Genomic DNA, 16,736 nt, shown 5'->3' with positions numbered 1-16,736 from the left:
CTTTAATTATCTTCGTGTTTGCGTGTCTGAATTCAAAATAATGCGTTTAATTGACAAGCTTGAATATATTTTTCTTTCCTTAAAAACATAATGGTGAACAGTATTTACCATGTCATTGAACTCTCTATGGCCTTGCGTTTTATTTTTTTTGTATTCATAATAAAAGATAGTGCTGTTTTTCGAAGAATTTTAAACAATTTATTTTTATAGCCTTTTCATTGTTGTGCAAAAACGTTTACAATATTTTCAAATAAAATTTGGTGCTCATGTTGCTGGAGACAATACACATTTGTACAGCAAGGTATGTAACTCTGGCTTGAATAGCTGTTGAGTTATGCCCCTTTTATGACTTAAAACAACATAGGATCTAGCTACTGGTAGGCTCTTGCCTTACATTTAGATTTTGTATGCCCTTCTGTTACAGTGACACTCCTATTTAAAATCATTACATACGCATGATTAACAAACATAAATTTTGAGTTATAAACCTTTAAATGCTTACTAAATAATGCATTTAAAGTAAATATTAATAACATATATATGAAGATTGTGACCTTGTATTTAATAGCTTAAAAAACACAAATATTAAATGACTGGTGGGTCCTAAAAGATTTATAATTATTATGTAAGCAACTATCTTACCATAAGGTAGAAATATCAATTTTTCTGAACCTTTCTTTCAAATTAAACATGGTATCCTTCATATGAATCATTGTTTTCGATATTTATTCATCTTTTTCGGTAAATAAAAACAATTGTATTAATTGTGGTATATCCATTTTAGGAGTAAGAGTGCATCTTTAACTTAGTGAAAGTCAATTTTGGTATTGGCATTATACCTCAGGGCTCAAATTTAAGCTCTCGCTAAATGCAAGTCAGTTATGCCGATAGCGACCTCTTAAAATATCTACTTGGGAAATTTGGGAGTCCCATATTTCAAAACAAATAGTAATGAGAACACAATGTAAATATCATGTCACATAGACACTTAACAACTCATAATAGGTGAGCATTAAACGCTTTTGTGACACTGAACGCGAGTGCCAATTTTAATGACATAGTACACATTTGCAGTACACATAACTCCAACACAGTGATCTCCCTTGACAAGCAGACAAGTACAGCAAACGAAAATCCACTGTTGTTTTTTTCCCTGAATGTGTCATCTGCAGATATAAATAAACTATTAAAATAATAAAGTCTATTGTTCTATTGATGCAAAGAATAATGTCATGTCAGGGGAGCATAATTATAGTGGCCAATATTTTTTTTTGTCTCTTGTCGTTCATTCCTCTAGTCATGTCTGGGCTGTTTTTCATAAAAAAATTGGCCTTTGTATTTTCTTTATAATGTGATATAGGTCCATTTGTGTCAGGGCTACAGGGGTATTTCTCAATAAATACGTGCTTGTATCGATGAAACTTTAAGGGAGGACACAAGGCGATATGCGCTTTTCATCAGCATGTTCCAGCACAATTATTTTTTCAAAGCTGTAACCCTTGCATTGTTTCCAACGATGAAATTGTTTTATTCTATGATTGAATGCAGTCATAAATAATAAATTGTACTAATTTAAAAAAAAAAATGATTCATTGAGTCTGGTTTTCAAGACTTAGTTTCAGTATAAATAAACATCAGTAAAATGCATCCAATCAAATCATCATTTAATCAAAAAATAATTCAAATAAACAAGTCATTTTTTCTTCTCCAGTTTCTGGCATTTAGCTTCATGTGCTGCAAAATAATTAAAAACAAAATCTATATATAGATGGTTTCTGTTTTAAATTGAAAAAGGCAACACTTTTCAGTTACTTTTGAAATCAAAGCGCTTCATGCATAGAAGGGCAGTTGAGTAGCTACATCTTGTGAGTGTTGTTATGTAATGAAAATCAAGTCCACCTTCTTGAAAATATGATTAAAGTCTGATCTTGAGCATGTTGCTTATGCATATTTATAAAACGCTGATATAAATCTGTTCATTTTGTCCATAAGTGACAAAGGTTGAGGGCAATATTAAGATACATCAATACATACAGGGAATAAATAGTATGTGGGCTATTTAATCCCGAGACATTTATGGCAAGGAACCTGTTATTGTAGAATGAGATCTTATTCATAGACTTTATGAACATGTCCAAATTTGCATGGAAACATGCATACAACCTGGTTTTCACTTTACTCTATTTTTTAACCCCACAACATTTCATGAATATTCATTACAACACTACTTTAGCAGCTTTTCATGTGTAACGCAGTTCCGTAACAATAAGAGCAGATTGGTAATGTTAATTGGGTTGTTAAATGTTAAAAATGTTATGTTGATGTCAAGATGGTCGATTCCCAGTGGCCTACAGAATAAAAACAATTTTGTATTGGTTGATAGAATTATATCACTGACTTTATATTTCAAAAACATTTTAAAGTGACTTAAAATATAGAATGAGAACCTTAATTCTTGCCCAGTCATCATGCATTAGTATTTTCCATAACAGTATGGCTCGTCGAAAGCTTGGTGCCATGAGAACCTTCTCAACTACAAGGGTCTGGTACGTGCCGGGGAGATACGACATCAACTCACGAGGATACTACAGAGATTCAACATACCAATACTGTCGTGTGGAGGTAAGTCTTTTGAAGTATATACTTTAGAGCCATGTAAAATATTGAAGGATATATTTTATGAAATTGCGATGAACTAGAGAGAGATTTGCCTGTTTTTTTAAAACAACTAGTGCTGTACCTTTGAATCAGTCTAGCAACAACTGTACTTTTGAACCAGTCTGATGACAGTGCTGTACATTGAACCAGTTTTATTACATCTGTACTTTTAAACCAGTCCAATGACAGTTCTGTATTTTTAAACCAGTCTTACAACAGTGCTGTATTTTTGAACCAGTTTTATAACAGTGCTGTACTTTTTAACCAGTCTAGCAACAGTGTTTTACTTTTGAACCAGTCTAACGACAGTGCTGTACTTTTGAAACCGTCTAGTGACATTGCTTCACTTTCGAACCAGTCTAATGGCAGTGCTATCTTTTTAACCAGTCCATCGATAGTGCTGTATTTTTAACTAGTCTAATGTCAGTGCTGTATTATTGAACCAGTCTAACAACAGTGCTGTACCTTTGAACCAGTCTTGAGTTGAATGATAGTGCTGTATTTTAGAACAAGTCTTAAGTACTGTACTTTTAAATTAGTCTGGATTGAATCATTCAAACCAAAGTACTGTACTTTTGAATCAGTCAACCAAAATGATACAGCATCTGAGGCTGTTGTTTTATATCTTCAATCTAAAGAAAGTTGAATCATGGCCAAATACTAGGAGACAGTGTGATCGTGTGATGTTGTGATCGTATGATGGTGTGTTGTGATCGTATGTCATGTTTATAGGATACTATACACCTATTTGTGGCTAGCATTTCTATCATGAATTCTCACCAGTAGCTGAAAAGTATACCCATTTTTGGTTAGTTTGAATTGTGTTTCCATTATTCTGAAGCTGGCGCGGGATTTATAGAAGGCTTAGTGTTGTTTCCAATAAAGAAACAGTATACAAATCATCTAAAAAATATTTTTCTTTTATCATGCAATTATCCATTGCATGATAAAAGAAAATTATTTTTTAGATGATTTGTATATGGTCTCCTTATTGGAGCTGAAACTAAGCCTTCTATAAATCCCTTGCAAGAGAACATGATTGTATAGCGTACTAAAAAATGTTTTGCTGTTTGAATTTCATTGAGTAATCATAATATTTTAGGTACATGCTTTATATTTTTCTTATTTCATTTAATTAAGAAATATTACACACAACTGAGGGTCATTTGACATTATAAGGAACGGCCAGTCAGCCCCCGAAGGTGTATATGGACCGAGGCATTAGCTCTAATGTTAGAGTTTATGCGTCTTGTGTTTTAATGACGAACATGGTGTACTCTTATTTTCCTGGAAAAAAAATGTTTTTCCAAGACGTAACTGCTGCAGTTTAAAGCGAGAGAAAACAATATTGTTATGAAAAATTAGGAAGAAGTCTTATGAGTGATGATAATGGCCCACAACTTTGTTATGTGAGAATAATACATGTCCTGAAATATTGGAGTGATATTCAGCTAATCTATGAGACTGTACGCTTTTGTTGGAACATAAGGGATAATTTGCCTTTAACTATGATCACAAGTTAAAATTTGAATCATAAACATGATAAAAAATTATACATAAATGAATACAATGGGTGCGTTATTGCTCCCCATTTCTGTCGACATTTTAAGGTTATTTACCTTTTTTTTCATATCAAATGCTTGACCGTTTTGTCCTGTCATATGCTTGACCATTTTGTCACATCATATGCTTGACCATTTTGTCATGTAACATGCTTGACTGTTTTGTCATATCATATCATATGCTTGACCATTTTGTCATATCATATGCTTGACCATTTTGTCTCATCATATGCTTGACCATTTTGTCTCAATTCATATGCTTGACCATTTTGTCATGTAACATACTTGACAGTTTTGTCATATCATATCATATGCTTGACCGTTTTGTCACATCATATGCTTGACCATTTTGTCATATCATATGCTTGACTGTTTTGTCACATCAAATACTTGACCATTTTGTCATATCATATGCTTGACCATTTAGTCATGTCATACGCTTGACCATTTTGTCATGTAACATGCTTGACTGTTTTGTCATATCATATGCTTGACCATTTTGTCATGTAACATGCTTGACCATTTTGTCATATCATATGCTTGACCATTTTGTCATATCAAAAACTTGACCGTTTTATCATATCATATGCTTGACTGTTTTATCATATCAAATGCTTGACTGTTTTGTCATATCAAATGCTTGACTGTTTTGTCATATCAAATACTTGACCACTTTGTAATATCTTTTTTAATATTTATTTTTTATTTTTCTTGAAGGCTGTCTATTTAAAATCTTGAAAAATAGCCCCAATTTTCTTCTGTAATTTTCTGTCCTTTTCTCTTTCATGAAGGTTGTCTTCTTACCTAAAATCGTGAAAAAAACACCCAATTTTCTTCTGTAATTTTCTGCTTTAAAAGGTGTAGGCAGAATATTTATATATTTCTATTGCCATCACACTCATGGTGGCTTTAGGGTTTTCAGTACAATCCTTAAAGGTGACACTCATATTTAAAATCAATACATACACATGTATCACAAACATAATTTTTGTGTTGAAGTAAATGTCCATTGTCGGCGTCATGTATTTCTGCCGCTTTTGTTATTAGGTCTCCTGTTGCCGTTGTTTGTACTGTTTTTATTGTAACCCTTGTAATCGTTGTTATTACCACTTTTCTTAACATTGTCCGATGTCATGATTGAATGTTCAAAATGAGCGTAAGGTATCAAAGTTTTTTTTTCGCAAATTCATCATAATTAGTACAGAAACTAAAACATCAATTTTTCTTCTACCAAACCGAAAATAACAAACATTAAAGGTTGAAGGTTTATAAAAGCACGCTAGTTGTATGAGCTTCCTAACAAAATTAGCTTTCTGACAGCCTTAAAACCATGCAATGTCTTTATTATTGATTCTTTCTTAATTTCACTGAAATATGACACAGATTATAAGAACTTTTGAAAAACATTTTGACATTATTAGAAGTACTAAACATTTCCTTTATCCATTTTGTTCCTATGTCATTGGTGTTAAATTGTCATCTGTGTGTCTCGCATTACATCACTGATGACTCTGACTCCTGATGCTTCATACAAGACAAATATTGGTACAGTAAAACTGCGATCGCTCGAGGATGCCGGGGACCGGACCATAACCTCGAGGGAACCGATGTTTCGAACGACCCGAAATTATGACTTCGAGGGAGCCATAAGGTTTTCTGCATAATTTGTGTACTTGGGACTGACTGTATTGCTCGACTCCTTGACATATTTAGGTTTCGATGCAGCGTAGGCCTCGAGTGACCGCCGGTTCTCAAATGACCGCTTGTTCGAACGACCGCAGTTTTACTGTATAATATTGAAACCAATAAAATGTTGTTTGACAAACTAAAGAGGATCTGTTTAGAATTTGTAGTGGATAATAAGACAGTATATATATAGAGCCATTTCGCTTACCAACTCATATCCTGATAGTAGTTTATCTTATTTATCTCAAATCTTATTTCCTTTAAAAGCCTCAAAACTCTTTAAAAAAGAATATTTATACATTTTATACCCAATCAAAAATAGTGTGCTAAGCTAGATCCTGTTATAAGGGACTTAAGATGTTTCGAGAAATTGGGCTGGGCTTGTATATTATTGGTGACGGCAAGTATGGATACAGTACCAATATCCTCTGTATCCTCTCAACCCTATAAAAATACAATTTGATTAGGCACAGAGCCTCATTCTTAAGAGAAATGAGAGAATGATTTGAGGTCATTTTAACCCAAAATAATGTTATTTCAGTAATTCTTTAAGCTTGTAGAATAACAAACACAGGGGAAAAAACGTCAGCAACATGTGTTCTTACTCCTTAATTCATAATATTTTTTACAGGAAACTATTGTTGTGTTGAGACAACTCACTTAATGGGCTAAAAGTCAGTAAGTCTTGTTCCAAGAAAGTATATATTTTCATAGAGCATATAACATATGGCTTTTTAAATGATGTAGTACCTAAGATTAGAAAAACATGAGAGAAAAATGAGAAGTGAGGAGGAGATTGATTTCTCTGAACAAGAGAAAAACTTGTTTTGATAGATAATCTGTTGCACCGTTTTCATTTCCAATTAAGAAATCTATGAAAAAATAAATAGTTCCAGGGTGGAGGGTCAGGAATGGGAAATAAATGAATGGCATATTGGACATATTTCTTTTTATCAATGTTACTTAATGCTCTAGTCAATTGTAACCATGCCCACCCCCCAAGTCTGGGGAATAGCGGGGACTTTGACTTTCGGTCCAGCCAAGACCAGGCAAAATCTCCGCCCTGCGTGGACGAACTGCTGGTAAAATCCCAGCCAAACGCCCCCGCACAACAGAGACTCTAGGTAAGGCCCATTCCCTGCTATCTTTGGAGTGAAGACAAAACACTGCCAGGTCACCTGGAAGGTAAAAACACGGCCCATTTCCCCGGCTATCCCCGGTATACCCCACGACCTGGGGGGGGGGGGGGGGGGGGGGGGTGTGGTTATAATTGACTGGTGCATAATGTTAGATATTGTACATTTGTAATATTAATATTAAAGTATATGCCTGCAGAGATGTGTTAGTGCATTTTAGATGTTAACATCAAGATCATTTCTATGTTTAATTCATTTTTATTAATCATTATATTATTTTTGCATTGAATACATTTGCATTTGAATAACTCCATAATGTGGCTACTTTTATTATATAACATATTAAAAGGAGGTAATAAAACTAAATTTTACAATAATTATATCACAATTTCTTTAGTTTCTTTCTAAAATAACATACTGTCCACAAAAAAAAATAAAAAATGGTGAAAACTTCAAAAGTATTGAAACTTTAACATAAAAATTTACCAGTAGGAGTTTTTTTGTACGATAGATGGATTACCTTAAATTATATTCTTGATTGTTTCTAGAACCAGATGTTCTTACAAGTAATTATATCAAAAATGCAGAAGAAAAGCAAAGTACTTATTGTTATGCTCCTAATATAATTTTATTAACATATTTATGACCATTCCTACAAATATTTTTTTGCTTTACTTAACCCTATACCTGAATATTTTGTAAAATTAGAATGTCAATGGTTTTATTTTTAGGAATTAATTAACATTAACAATGTAATAACACTCGAAAAAAATAAAGGATTGTCTAACAAATTATTTGAGAAAGTTTCATGACTGTTAGGTGCAAATTTGTGGTACAAGTTTTTCCTTTACATAAGAGTGTTACGGGATGGATTTATAAAACACGATCTTGTTAAGTTTACATCATAAACTAACATATTTCCAGACGATGAATAGTGCTTCTTTAAGGCCTCAAAAAAACACATTTGGTGTGGGTCACCTGATTCAACATACAGAACAAAGCCGACCCTTTTATTTTATTGTCCCTTGGTAAAATAAAAATAAAAAATCAATAATTTTTATTTATTGTTTATTTATTTTTTTAAGTGTGTGTTTTAATGTGAAGTGTAAAACTTTTAAAGCTTTATACAGAAGATTACTTGAACACCATAATAATGATGAAAATACGTTCTCATATAAAGCCTAATAAAAAATAATAAAAAAAGCCTACCTACCCTACCTGTTTTAGAAAAAGATGTAACCCGAACCACAGTTGTTTTTTTGGCCTTAGTACTACTGTTTTGTTGTTTGTTAATTGGAGGAACAGGCTTTGGAATTTGGTGCCAAGTCATGATGGTATTTAATTATTTGGTAAAATGTTAACGGTAATGCCCCAGAATGGAGGTCCAACTGTTACGCCCTACATTTTTAGTCTATGAAATTGAAGGTAGGCAATCATTAAGTACTAGGCTTAATCATTAAGAATTTTAACTTGCATTTCATAAGTATGTCTCTTTTTTTCATAGTTTGTTATTTAAAAATAAGTGTAATCTCATAGTTTGAAATTTACGAAAGTCCCTAAAAATTGAATAAAGGTCCTTGAAAACTCCTTTAATATTTTGCCAGTGAGGCTGTATACTATATGAAGCCTGAATTTACACTCAGGGAGCATATTTCATTTCCAACGTTAACCCTTATAATTTTTGTTTTGCTCGCATGCTATGTGTTTTTCAATTAGTTACATATAGAATATCGTGTATAATTTGTGTATAAAATTTCATGAGAAAATGGACAAGAATTGTTCATATTGTCCAATCGCGTGAATGTGTCGTCCACTGAAATGTTTTCTGGAATAATAATTGTGTGATTGCTTTGGTTAACTTCAAGGTCTCAGGGGGGTGTTACTTTATTTCCCTCTTATATTCCCAGTTCAAAAGTTCAATTGTTTTGATATATTGTTCCTTTATAGAGCCTTACTAATTAAAGGTGTTTTTATAGTCAATTCTGTAAGAGTAAAATGATTGTGCATTAAAAGAGAGTACAAACTGGGGAAATTAGAGGAATAGAAAGGGCAAGAGTTCAAGTCAATCAAAAAGGTTCAAGACATTTCTAAAATAATTGTTGATTAAACAAAAATAATAATAATCATTACACAAAAACCATCCTTCTTCTAAGAGTTCTTTCTTAATACCTGAAACTTATATTGTCATTTCAGTGGGTCTTAATTAGTCGTAGAATATTTATTGAAGACCAGTTAATTTTGACTATTGACATGGTGTGGAGCTGCTATAATTTTCAGCCTGTCTGCTTTTTTAGGAAAAAAAGTTGGGCTAATGTGAACGCATTGTTTTTTTTTGTTGGTTGGGGAATCATCAGTGACGTTATTAGCGACAAAAACTGTAACGTCGACCATAACTGAAGCCTATCAACGAAGTTTTTAAAATCTAGGTATAGCAAGGCGCATAACTACTGCCTTAATAGTTATTTAGTTATTCCCCTTGTTCTATTAAAAAAACAGCGTCCAGGCATTTGCTCCATTTAGCTCTTGTTAACCTTGGTAGCCATTAAACCAGTGAAATAAGTGTGAATCTGTGATGTATTCCTTATAATTATCTACCTTTAAGGTGAACTCAAAACTGATTTTAGTGTCATGTTAAATAAACATATGTTAATAAAAAAAAAATACCATAACTTTCCAAAACAATTGTTTAAAATATATGATTATATTTATTGTATTATTTGTGTAAGACATTAGTTTGTATTAACAAAACTTGATGAATAAATATTTAAAAAATTTTTTTTCTAAAATTGGCAAACTGAAGAGTAAAAAGTAAGCAGATTATTCATATCTTTTAAATGACTGAACTTAATTTATTATTTTAGCTGGACATAATGCCTTTGATGATTTTTACATCATATAATATGTAACACTTTTCTTGTTATTTTTTCATTATCATGTTAAATAAAATGCCTCAGACATTTTCATTACGTGATCAGGCAATAAAAACCGTTATTGCCCTCGATGGAGAAGCATCAGGGAGGCGAATCGCTTTGGCTTGGCGAGGTAAGTCAGGTGTATAATGTTGTTAGAATCTACACTCTTTTTGATATATCTAATAACTACATAACCTTAATGGCATAACACACATGAACAACATGTGTTTTGTAGTGGAAATTTCACTTGCAACAGTGTTATTGCCATTTCACAAAGAAACAGGTAACGTTCTTGTAACCCCTTTGTGGGATTTCAAAGATTGATGGAGTCCGTTTTGTTTTGTTAAGACATCAAACGAGGCAAAAAATCAAAGGCCGTATTGGCCTCTCAGTTTTTATATGTTTCTATCAAGTTATGGGGAATTTTCGTGATGATGATACATGAATCATTATAATATGATTTTGGTCTGAAATGGTGCATTTGTTTTAAACTATAATCAGCAGGCCACCACAAAAGACCTGACACTCTCCTGAACATCCTGCTAATGAAAGTGATTAATATAATGTTGTAATAACTTGTTTCACAATCGTTGTTAAGTGAATAAGTTTAAACTCACAATTGGCTTGAAGAGTTTTCTACAAATTTACTGTCCATTATTGACATGGCGCCAATTATAGAGTGATTTCTTTGCCCACACTTTATTATAAAAAGTTTGAATGAATCATTTTCGATGAAAAAAGTTTCTGTTATAGCTTTCATGTGGTTGTGGTGGACAAAACTTAATTCCTTTGCCTCAATTCTTTTTTTTTAAGATATTTACTTTAAACTTGACAATAAATATATTTGAAGCAAAGGCCCTTTGATCATCTGAAAATTGCCTTTTCGCCAAAACTTAATCATCAATGCTGTTCATGATGTTTACATGAAATGTTATACACTTGTTACCTGCAGTGATATAACACACGCGGTATAGCATGTTATAAAATTCTGTCTTTAATAATTGGTGAATTAAAGGCCCCTTGGTTGTTGGAATAAATTCTGGACATGAAAAAAATATAGGTCAGGCACCACTGTATAACTTTCCTATATATTCTATCATCAATTGACCAATTTGCATGCAAGATAACAGCAAGATGTCACTGATTTTTACTCCTTCACGACCCACAACACCATGTATGGGGAGAAAGCTCCACCTATCTACTTAAACATTAAACAACGCTAGAAAAAAGTTTTTCATAAGGAATATAAAATTGGTTGAATGTAGCTTCAGGTGACTGTGTGTTCGGTAAAATGACCATGGTTTAGGCCAAAAAAAATAATTTGTTTGTTTAGGGTAACCTTCCCAAAATTTCAAGGTAGGGTAGGTAGGGATTTTTTTTTTATTTTTTTTCAAAATCTCTTAAGTTCAGAGTGTTTTCTTGCACATGGCAGTCTTTTCTACATTACTGTCATTGCCTGACTTTGTTTTATCATATAAACAATAATTCTGATTAAAATCTGCATTTATCTGCCCTTCGTAACTCTCTATTCGCTAACGAATATTTTTTTGCTCAGAAACGGAAAAAAATAGTTAGGGTCGGCACATTTTTATAGGTAGGGTCGGGTTACCTGAAACAGACATATTTTTTTTTAGGCCTTACGTATACAAACAATGCGATGAAAAGGTAAACAAAAAAATAGATCCAGCATTTTCAGTCAGTTTTTGTAATATCAAACCATTCAGCTTCAAAACTTATAAAGATGGAAAGTAGCCAATGGTCTGTGATGTATACAGATGGATAGTAGCCAATGGTCTGTGATGTATACAGATGGATAGTAGCCAATGGTCTGTGATGTATACAGATGGATAGTAGCCAATGGTCTGTGATGTATAAAGATGGATAGTAGCCAATGGTCTGTGATGTATACAGATGGATAGTAGCCAATGGTCTGTGATGTATTAAGATGGAAAGTAGCCAATGGTCTGTGATGTATTAAGATGGAAAGTAGCCAATGGTATGTGATGTATAAAGATGGAAAGTAGCCAATGGTCTGTGATGTATTAAGATGGATAGTAGCCAATGGTCTGTGATGTATAAAGATGGATAGTAGCCAATGGTCTGTGATGTATTAAGATGGAAAGTAGCCAATGGTATGTGATGTATAAAGATGGAAAGTAGCCAATGGCCTGTGTTGTTTAAAGATGGATAGTAGCCAATGTTCTGTGATGTATTAAGATGGATAGTAGCCAATGGTCTGTGATGTATAAAGATGGAAAGTAGCCAATGGTCTGTGATGTATTAAGATGGAAAGTAGCCAATGGTATGTGATGTATAAAGATGGAAAGTAGCCAATGGTCTGTGATGTATTAAGATGGATAGTAGCCAATGGTCTGTGATGTATAAAGATGGATAGTAGCCAATGGTATGTGATGTATTAAGATGGATAGTAGCCAATGGTATGTGATGTATAAAGATGGAAATTAGCCAATGGTCTGTGATGTATTAAGATGGATAGTAGCCAATGGTCTGTGATGTATACAGATGGATAGTAGCCAATGGTCTGTGATGTATACAGATGGAAAGTAGCCAATGGTCTGTGATGTATAAAGATGGATAGTAGCCAATGGTCTGTGATGTATAAAGATGGAAAGTAGCCAATGGTCTGTGATGTATAAAGATGGAAAGTAGCCAATGGTCTGTGATGTATTAAGATGGAAAGTAGCCAATGGTCTGTGATGTATAAAGATGGATAGTAGCCAATGGTCTGTGATGTATAAAGATGGAAAGTAGCCAATGGTCTGTGATGTATAAAGATGGATAGTAGCCAATGGTATGTGATGTATTAAGATGGATAGTAGCCAATGGTATGTGATGTATAAAGATGGAAAGTAGCCAATGGTATGTGATGTATTAAGATGGATAGTAGCCAATGGTCTGTGATGTATACAGATGGATAGTAGCCAATGGTCTGTGATGTATTAAGATGGAAAGTAGGCAATGGTCTGTGATGTATAAAGATGGATAGTAGCCAATGGTCTGTGATGTATAAAGATGGATAGTAGCCAATGGTCTGTGATGTATAAAGATGGATAGTAGCCAATGGTCTGTGATGTATACAGATGGATAGTAGCCAATGGTCTGTGATGTATACAGATGGATAGTAGCCAATGGTCTGTGATGTATAAAGATGGATAGTAGCCAATGGTCTGTGATGTATAAAGATGGATAGTAGCCAATGGTCTGTGATGTATAAAGATGGATAGTAGCCAATGGTCTGTGATGTATAAAGATGGATAGTAGCCAATGGTCTGTGATGTATAAAGATGGATAGTAGCCAATGGTCTGTGATGTATTAAGATGGATAGTACCCAATGGTCTGTGATGTATAAAGATGGATAGTACCCAATGATCTGTGATGTATAAAGATGGATAGTAGCCAATGGTCTGTGATGTATAAAGATGGATAGTACCCAATGGTCTGTGATGTATTAAGATGGATAGTAGCCAATGGTCTGTGATGTATTAAGATGGATAGTAGCCAATGGTCTGTGATGTATTAAGATGGATAGTAGCCAATGGTCTGTGATGTATTAAGATGGATAGTAGCCAATGGTCTGTGATGTATTAAGATGGAAAGTAGCCAATGGTCTGTGATGTATTAAGATGGATAGTAGCCAATGGTCTGTGATGTATAAAGATGGATAGTAGCCAATGGTCTGTGATGTATAAAGATGGATAGTAGCCAATGGTCTGTGATGTATAAAGATGGAAAGTAGGCAATGGTCTGTGATGTATAAAGATGGATAGTAGCCAATGGTCTGTGATGTATTAAGATGGATAGTAGGCAATGGTCTGTGATGTATTAAGATGGATAGTAGCCAATGGTCTGTGATGTATTAAGATGGATAGTAGCCAATGGTCTGTGATGTATAAAGATGGATAGTAGCCAATGGTCTGTGATGTATTAAGATGGATAGTAGCCAATGGTCTGTGATGTATTAAGATGGATAGTAGCCAATGGTCTGTGATGTATTAAGATGGATAGTAGCCAATGGTCTGTGATGTATTAAGATGGAAAGTAGCCAATGGTCTGTGATGTATTAAGATGGATAGTAGCCAATGGTCTGTGATGTATTAAGATGGATAGTAGCCAATGGTCTGTGATGTATAAAGATGGAAAGTAGCCAATGGTCTGTGATGTATTAAGATGGAAAGTAGCCAATGGTATGTGATGTATAAAGATGGAAAGTAGCCAATGGTCTGTGATGTATTAAGATGGATAGTAGCCAATGGTCTGTGATGTATAAAGATGGATAGTAGCCAATGGTATGTGATGTATTAAGATGGATAGTAGCCAATGGTATGTGATGTATAAAGATGGAAATTAGCCAATGGTCTGTGATGTATTAAGATGGATAGTAGCCAATGGTCTGTGATGTATACAGATGGATAGTAGCCAATGGTCTGTGATGTATACAGATGGAAAGTAGCCAATGGTCTGTGATGTATACAGATGGATAGTAGCCAATGGTCTGTGATGTATAAAGATGGAAAGTAGCCAATGGTCTGTGATGTATAAAGATGGAAAGTAGCCAATGGTCTGTGATGTATTAAGATGGAAAGTAGCCAATGGTCTGTGATGTATAAAGATGGATAGTAGCCAATGGTCTGTGATGTATAAAGATGGAAAGTAGCCAATGGTCTGTGATGTATAAAGATGGATAGTAGCCAATGGTATGTGATGTATTAAGATGGATAGTAGCCAATGGTATGTGATGTATAAAGATGGAAAGTAGCCAATGGTATGTGATGTATTAAGATGGATAGTAGCCAATGGTCTGTGATGTATACAGATGGATAGTAGCCAATGGTCTGTGATGTATTAAGATGGAAAGTAGCCAATGGTCTGTGATGTATAAAGATGGATAGTAGCCAATGGTCTGTGATGTATAAAGATGGATAGTAGCCAATGGTCTGTGATGTATAAAGATGGATAGTAGCCAATGGTCTGTGATGTATACAGATGGATAGTAGCCAATGGTCTGTGATGTATACAGATGGATAGTAGCCAATGGTCTGTGATGTATACAGATGGATAGTAGCCAATGGTCTGTGATGTATACAGATGGATAGTAGCCAATGGTCTGTGATGTATACAGATGGATAGTAGCCAATGGTCTGTGATGTATAAAGATGGATAGTAGCCAATGGTCTGTGATGTATAAAGATGGATAGTAGCCAATGGTCTGTGATGTATTAAGATGGATAGTAGCCAATGGTCTGTGATGTATAAAGATGGAAAGTAGCCAATGGTCTGTGATGTATAAAGATGGAAAGTAGCCAATGGTCTGTGATGTATTAAGATGGATAGTAGCCAATGTTCTGTGATGTATAAAGATGGATAGTAGCCAATGATCTGTGATGTATAAAGATGGATAGTACCCAATGGTCTGTGATGTATAAAGATGGATAGTACCCAATGGTCTGTGATGTATTAAGATGGATAGTAGCCAATGGTCTGTGATGTATTAAGATGGATAGTAGCCAATGGTCTGTGATGTATTAAGATGGATAGTAGCCAATGGTCTGTGATGTATTAAGATGGATAGTAGCCAATGGTCTGTGATGTATAAAGATGGATAGTAGCCAATGGTCTGTGATGTATACAGATGGATAGTAGCCAATGGTCTGTGATGTATACAGATGGATAGTAGCCAATGGTCTGTGATGTATAAAGATGGAAAGTAGCCAATGGTCTGTGATGTATAAAGATGGAAAGTAGGCAATGGTCTGTGATGTATTAAGATGGATAGTAGCCAATGGTCTGTGATGTATTAAGATGGATAGTAGCCAATGGTCTGTGATGTATAAAGATGGATAGTACCCAATGGTCTGTGATGTATTAAGATGGATAGTAGCCAATGGTCTGTGATGTATTAAGATGGATAGTAGCCAATGGTCTGTGATGTATTAAGATGGATAGTAGCCAATGGTCTGTGATGTATAAAGATGGAAAGTAGCCAATGGTCTGTGATGTATTAAGATGGATAGTAGCCAATGGTCTGTGATGTATTAAGATGGATAGTAGCCAATGGTCTGAGATGTATTAAGATGGATAGTAGCCAATGGTCTGTGATGTATTAAGATGGATAGTAGCCAATGGTCTGTGATGTATTAAGATGGATAGTAGCCAATGGTCTGTGATGTATTAAGATGGAAAGTAGCCAATGGTCTGTGATGTATAAAGATGGATAGTAGCCAATGGTCTGTGATGTATTAAGATGGATAGTAGCCAATGGTCTGTGATGTATACAGATGGATAGTAGCCAATGGTCTGTGATGTATACAGATGGATAGTAGCCAATGGTCTGTGATGTATAAAGATGGAAAGTAGCCAATGGTCTGTGATGTATTAAGATGGATAGTAGCCAATGGTCTGTGATGTATTAAGATGGATAGTAGCCAATGGTCTGTGATGTATAAAGATGGAAAGTAGCCAATGGTCTGTGATGTATAAAGATGGAAAGTAGCCAATGGTCTGTGATGTATTAAGATGGAAAGTAGCCGATGGTCTGTGATGTATTAAGATGGATAGTAGCTGATGTTCTGTGATGTATTAAGATGGAAAGTAGCCAATGGCCTGTGATGTATAAAGATGGAAAGTAGCCAATGGTCTGTGATGTATAAAGATGGAAAGTAGCCAATGGTCTGTGATGTATAAAGATGGAAAGTAGCCAATGGTCTGTGATGTATTAAGATGGATAGTAGCCAATGTTCTGTGATGTATTAAGATGGAAAGT

At 34.3% G+C, this 16,736-nt stretch overlaps 1 protein-coding gene across 2 annotated transcripts in view; it reads left to right on the top strand.

Moving 5' to 3' along the window:
* LOC128242662 (probable ATP-dependent RNA helicase DHX35) overlaps positions 1 to 16,736 on the top strand; it is a 213,508-nt gene that overhangs the window by 69,871 nt on the left and 126,901 nt on the right. For both annotated transcript variants that reach the window (XM_052959902.1, XM_052959903.1), the window contains exon 22: positions 2,493 to 2,622. In XM_052959902.1, coding sequence (XP_052815862.1) covers positions 2,493 to 2,622 — 130 coding nt within the window. The remainder of the gene's footprint in view (positions 1 to 2,492; positions 2,623 to 16,736) is intronic.

This window comes from Mya arenaria, chromosome 8, assembly GCF_026914265.1.
Source record: "Mya arenaria isolate MELC-2E11 chromosome 8, ASM2691426v1".
NCBI classification, from domain to species: Eukaryota; Metazoa; Mollusca; class Bivalvia; order Myida; family Myidae; genus Mya; species Mya arenaria.
This window is presented reverse-complemented; position numbering and strand designations above follow the sequence as displayed.